Source organism: Brassica napus, chromosome C7 (assembly GCF_020379485.1).
Source record: "Brassica napus cultivar Da-Ae chromosome C7, Da-Ae, whole genome shotgun sequence".
Classification (NCBI taxonomy): Eukaryota; Viridiplantae; Streptophyta; class Magnoliopsida; order Brassicales; family Brassicaceae; genus Brassica; species Brassica napus.
Window position 1 is genome coordinate 29,943,020 of NC_063450.1, and position 6,103 is coordinate 29,949,122.

The following is a 6,103-nucleotide window of genomic DNA, read 5'->3' on the forward strand; positions in this document are numbered from 1 at the left end:
TTGTTAAAGGTGTTAAGATGCCTAGTAGACTTGAGATTAATGATTACTTAGATAACATTCAACCAAAGTAATTTGATGCTTGAGTTATCTAGGTAAATGAGCATTCATCTAGGGATAGAGTTTGCTTAGGATTGTGTCTAGGCCTAAGGTAGATGTAGATTGGTTAAAAGTTGACACCTTTAGGTTGAATTTTGATCACCCAAGATCAATACCCATAGCCCATGAGTTCTCCCTTCTTATAAGAAAGAAAGCTTTGTCCTTTATTGCATTTTAGGTAGTAATCTATTTTCAAATCATCTCAAAAACTGGTAGCACTTAGATTAAGCATGGTCTTGCATTTCCTTTGCATCATAATCACTTAGGACTGGTTTGACATCCTATATATTACAACATTTGATTAGGGGCCTTGAAACCCCTATCATCAAAGTATTATACGCCACCATCTCATTGAGGGTCTAAAAGATTAGTACCTCACCATGGAGAATCCACTAGACCTTTGGACCGCTTTACAGCGTAGATATGATCACCAGAAAACGGTGCTATTACCAAAGGCTAGACATGAGTGGAAGAATCTCAGATTCATGGACTATAAATCTGTGGATGAATACAATTCAGTATTGTTTAAGATAGTCTCAATGATGAGATTATGTGGTGAGGAAGTAACCGAGAAAGAGTTGCTTGATAAAACATTCTCCACGTTCCATTCGACGAACGTGTTGCTGCAACAGCAGTATAGAGAGAGAGGCTTCGCCTCATACACTGATCTGATCTCGTGCCTGCTCCTGGCCGAGGCTAATAATGAACTCCTGATGAAAAACAGTGAGATGAGACCCACTAGAGCATCAGCATTATCAGAAGCCAATGAGGCTGAAAAGAAAGATCCCAAAGAATGCAACCACGTCCATGATAATAAAAAGTCACACGACAAAGGCCGTAGTAGATTCAAGGGACGTGGTCGTGACAGCTATGACCGGCAAGGAAACCACAATAACCGTGGTCGTGGTTCCAGCCGTGGCCGAGGCAATTATGGCAGTGGTCGAGGTGGCATATCCAAACCGTCTTACTCGACCAAATCAGCTTGTCACAGATGCGGGATGGAAAACCATTGGGCAAAGAATTGTAGAACCCCTAAACATCTATGTGAGCTCTATCAAGAGAGCCTTAAGAACAAGAACTCGGAAGCCCATATGGTTCATGATACCGGGTATGATGTTGATGATGATTCCGACCTTGAAAGGGACGACCTCTTGGATTTTGAGACTTCTGATTGTCTCAAAGACTAAAATCGACATCTTGTCTTATTGTTTTATGAATTGCTTTGATTTCATTGCTATTATATATTGTCTGAGTTTGTTTGATAATGTGAATGATTTTATTGATACAAAGAATTGCCTGAAGGGCATTATAGTACGGGTATAGTAGCCTAGTAAGAAACTGTGGCCAAGGAATTGCCTTAAAAGGCATTATATACACCCAATAATATGTGACCCATTGTGTTATGATAATATGGTTTCTAAATAGAAACAATGGGCAAACAAAATGAAACAAGTTCCTTCAGATTTTGAAAGAAAAATCGCCTAAGATCTTATAAGAAAGTGGTCAAGACTATACATGTGTACTCTACTGATCAAAACTATGCTACATATCAGTATGAATAAGAGGCAAGAGCCGTGGTGACTATACTCATATATATCCCACGAAATTTTATACACTATATGGCAAAGACCGGATTAGCCATCTTGGTCCACAACTGATGAAAATGTTGAAATTTGAAAGGCACAAAGAGTTATTCCCATTAGAACTCACGTTGTGAAACATGTACACAAAGGGAAACTCATTAAGGCTTTATTATCCTAAGCACCACGAAATTATAGTATGTTCATGAGAGAGAGAGAGGATAAAAAACCCTAAATCCATGATCACACTACAAATTCGTGAAACATGGTCTAGAACCATGATATAAACGGCTTGGCTGTGTTGTGCAGGCTTGGCCGCACAGTCCATTACCTATAAAGGTTCGGACATCCATCCTAGAGCTTAGGTACATTATTGATTTACATGTATAAAAAGTTCAACTACATCAGGCCATATAAGTGAGCATAGATATTCCTATCTCAAATTGAATACGGGTCATAAACCATACATACACCATCTTAAGAGATTTTGAATAAACCACCACATACATATGTGTGCCGTCTAAGATGGAATCTCAGAAAAGGATTGGGAATATATGTTGGATAAGAGTATGACTTTCTCCACGAATTCAAAGAGACCGTGAGCCAAAAACATGGGTGGTCAAATAGTGGCCAAGTACGGATTGCAAAACCAAATGGATCCGGCTATCCAACATTATGAAGAGAAAGTTATAAGCTGGTATAAAGAGCAAAGAAAGAATGATAAGAATGAATGGTATCAACCATCATGGTCTTGGCAAGATCCTAGGATTAGAACTGTAGACGTCCAAAGAAAAGGTTATAAAAGGCTAGCTAATCGAGATGCCAGACACTGACCCGAAAAGAACAGAATGACTAAGTCATAACCCGCTTAGCTCCAAACAAAATCTGATGTCCTTGAAAGAGACACAGTCAAGTTGCTATAGAGTCTATACAAGATAGACCAAGTGTTCCATAAGATAAGGAACCTCGGAAAAGAAAGAATGGTGCATAGAATGACAATCCGAGGTTATAAGGAAACCATACTAGACACTGAGAAAAGGCTGCGCAGCTACACATCTAAGGTACCAAACCATGTAGCTTGGGACGCCAAGCTACTAGGTAACAAAGGTCCTGGATAATAAGATCTCAAATCTATTAGATCACGTCTGGAACATAATGGAACCACATACATATATAAGTGTCGACACACACATTAAAGATATTTGTATAGAAATACATAAAGAGAATAGCACTTGAGTTTAAAGATATAAGCGAGGATCATGAGCCCACGAAAGAGTACTCATAAAGATTAAAGAAAAGATAAACGTGGGGTTTAAAGTATCTATAGAAGAGATAGGCGTATTGGCCATAGAAACGCCATCTGATAAAACTAGTGAAATAGATGGGTCTTGTGAGGGAAAAGAAACCGTGAGATATGATACATGATCACGAGGTTTAAAGGTGTTCATGTTTCCTACTAACAACATTCGATCATAGCTTGTTACACAAGGATACTCACAGAGACCATAGAACATATTATAAAGAGATAAACTCTTATGTGGTGGGTGCTGCTACAAATTTCGAAATTGACAATGGTCTGGTCATATGAAAGAATTAGATTCACATATAAAGATGTAGTAAGCAGCATATGGATCACTGGATGAAAGAACAACATTGTTCCTAAGCTGTTCATGGACTGAAACATAAAGCAGCTGCATATATTATGAAAGGGAGTTCTATAAGAACGATCAAATTCAGTCCATATGAGAATTTATAAAGAAATTTGAAATCCCTTGTGTTTATACTAAACCAAACTAAAGAGAGGTTTATACAGATTATCTATTAATCTGTAACCCTAGCATGAACTGACTAGATCATAGTACGGGCTAGTAGAAAAGAAAGATCAGCCTAAAGAAAGGTGATTGCCTCAGCTTACTATCTCAATTAGCATGATCTCCGGATTGATCAATCCGACATCAGATACTTTAGTAAGGATCCGGCATAGCAGAATAGTTTGCTACTGCTGTTACTCTCACGTGACATTGCCGTGAGGCCGAGAGAAGACGTTAAATCTATCCCTCTCGATCGGATACCAATAGGTTGCAGTTCATAAGAATGTACAATCGAGATCCATGACCTAATAGATATATACCAGTGTGTGGTATGGTCCAATGGAAAGATAGGTCATAGGACACCATCAAGAGATGGATAAAGGACTGCAATGTCCGAGATATATATATATATATATATATGGTATTGCCTAAGGCAAGAAAGATCAATGACCATATGTATGGGTCCATGAGTATATTCTGGCCAATAAGCCATAGTATGATAAAATTATAAAGCCATTGATATACATCCGTGTATAGAAGATACACCGAGACATAGGTTCATGATAACCATGTTTAGTATATTGTCCATAAGTACTTAGTTTTTCCGACCAAAGTAAAGAGCAGTTGACAGTAGACGATCACGTCTAGACCATGGACACATGCAAACACGATTTGCAAAGACCCAACAGTGATCTCCGAGGACAATGTGGTTCACATTGTTTAGCACACATGCTTTACCGCGACACTCCATGTCAAAGGACATGAAACTGGCCAAATTCCCCACCTGCATGTTCAGGACAGTTCACACATCAGATGCGTAGACTAAAGAACTTCCACTGAGGTTCACATCAGGGGGAGTAGTGCGTGTTGTACTCTTTTTTCTTCATCATGGTTTTGTCCCACTGGGGTTTCCTGATAAGGTTTTATTGAGGCAACGTGAAGCGTATTACGAATCTTGTATGGTTATGACATCTAAGGGGGAGTGTTATAAATCAAGTAATGAATGTCCATAACCGGCCCGGTCCATAAACCGGTCCATACCAAGAGAGATAACCGAAACCCTAGAGAGAAGAGAGAGAGCAGCCGCATGTCCTAGAGGAGAGAGAGAGGCGGCCACAAGCTTAGAGAAAAGGAAGCCCTTTTTCTTTTCCTAGTAGATGTAATCTTTTTAGTAGTTATCCTAAATCTAGTAAGATTAAGATTTGTACTATTTCTATTTATCTCTTCTTATAATGCTTATATAAGGTATTTCGTATTACGAAATAATAACACAGAAATATTCAGTCTTCCAATTACAACATTTTTAAGTTTATATGAAAAGTGGCATGCCCTTACAACTTGCACGTATTTATGTTTGGGTAAAAGAATCAACAAAAACTATATTATAAGAAAAAATTGAATCTGTGAAGCTGGAAATTTGGTATATACATAAGAATCCAATAGGCCTTACTTGAGGCCTTACGTGAGGCGGAGCTTCTTCGACGGCAACGGGCTCTTCACTTCATCGTCCGGCGATAATTCATTTATGGGCGTGATGTTAAGGTCGAATCCACGGCGGCTATTTCCGCTGACGTGGCTAGTAGACCCCACACCTTCAGAATTAGAAACAACGTTACTACTTCCATCATAGTGGCACCGCTTGTGGCCGCCAAGAGCTTGACCGGTGGTGAATGATTTATGACATATCGAGCAAACGTGTGACTTCACGGCGGCCGGTGTCGTCGGCTTAACATCTCCACCGCTGGAAAAATTCCGGTGACTCGCCTTGTGACCACCGAGAGCTTGGTAAGAAAGAAACACCTTGTCACAAACGCCGCACTTGTAAACAGTCTTTTCCTCCTCCACGTGATGGCGATCGCCGTCGCGAGCAAGAAGCATGAGGCAGAAAGCGAGGTACTCTTCCTCAGTGAGACGGTGAGGATGATCAGATCTGGATCTTTTGGACCGCTTACCTTTGGTCCAGTGCTCCTCGAACAGAGTCGGAACTGGAGAAGCTATCCTCGGTGAATTTAGAGCTTCAAGCGCCATAGTTAGCAGAACTAAAGACCTTACTAGACAGCAGAGAGATAACTAAAAGAAACGAGTGTGTACAGAGATGTCTTAAAAGAGTTTTGTAGAGGAAGTTGCGTGAGAAGGAAGAGGTGAGAAAGTGTTGTTGAAAGAGTGAGAGTGGGTGGCCAAATTGAAACGATAAATGTGCGGAGCAAGCAAGTTGCAGTTAACGAAAGTACAGTGTATGAATAAAATACTATTTTAGAAATTTGGTACGAGTGGAATACAATTTTGGCACGTTTCGTGATGAGATAATGACACACAAGTCGGCTCTCAACTCTAATCCTGATTCGTTGAGAGTTGACATATGATTCGAACAAAAACAATATTGTTTGCTTTTTATATAATCTTTTTTTTTGTCAACTCTTTTTATATAATCTTTAACATTAAAAATTAAGGATATAAACCATTAAAATTAAAATATATATATATATAAATATGTTTGTTTTTTTCCTATGCTGCCACCTAGGATGCCACGTCAGAAAGTCATGCGTTCTGGAGTTGACACGTGTTCAGATAAATAAGACTCTGCGTTTCATTTAATCGAGTTATGTTTCGTTTGTT

The 6,103-nt window shown here is 39.3% G+C and overlaps 2 protein-coding genes across 2 annotated transcripts; one reads left to right on the forward strand and one right to left on the reverse strand.

Annotated features, from left to right (window-relative positions):
• Nucleotides 1-476: 476 nt before the first annotated feature.
• Nucleotides 477-1,283, forward strand: LOC125590545. Its single transcript, XM_048764142.1, has 2 exons — nt 477-730; nt 821-1,283. The coding sequence occupies exons 1-2, from the start codon at nt 477-479 to the stop codon at nt 1,281-1,283; spliced, it is 717 nt and encodes a 238-aa protein (XP_048620099.1).
• Nucleotides 1,284-4,740: 3,457 nt separating this feature from the next.
• Nucleotides 4,741-5,731, reverse strand: LOC106356519 (zinc finger protein AZF3). Its single transcript, XM_013796260.3, has one exon. It carries the CDS (start codon nt 5,513-5,515, stop codon nt 4,946-4,948), a length of 570 nt encoding a protein of 189 aa, XP_013651714.1. The 5' UTR covers nt 5,516-5,731; the 3' UTR covers nt 4,741-4,945.
• Between the last annotated feature and the right edge of the window lie 372 nt (nt 5,732-6,103).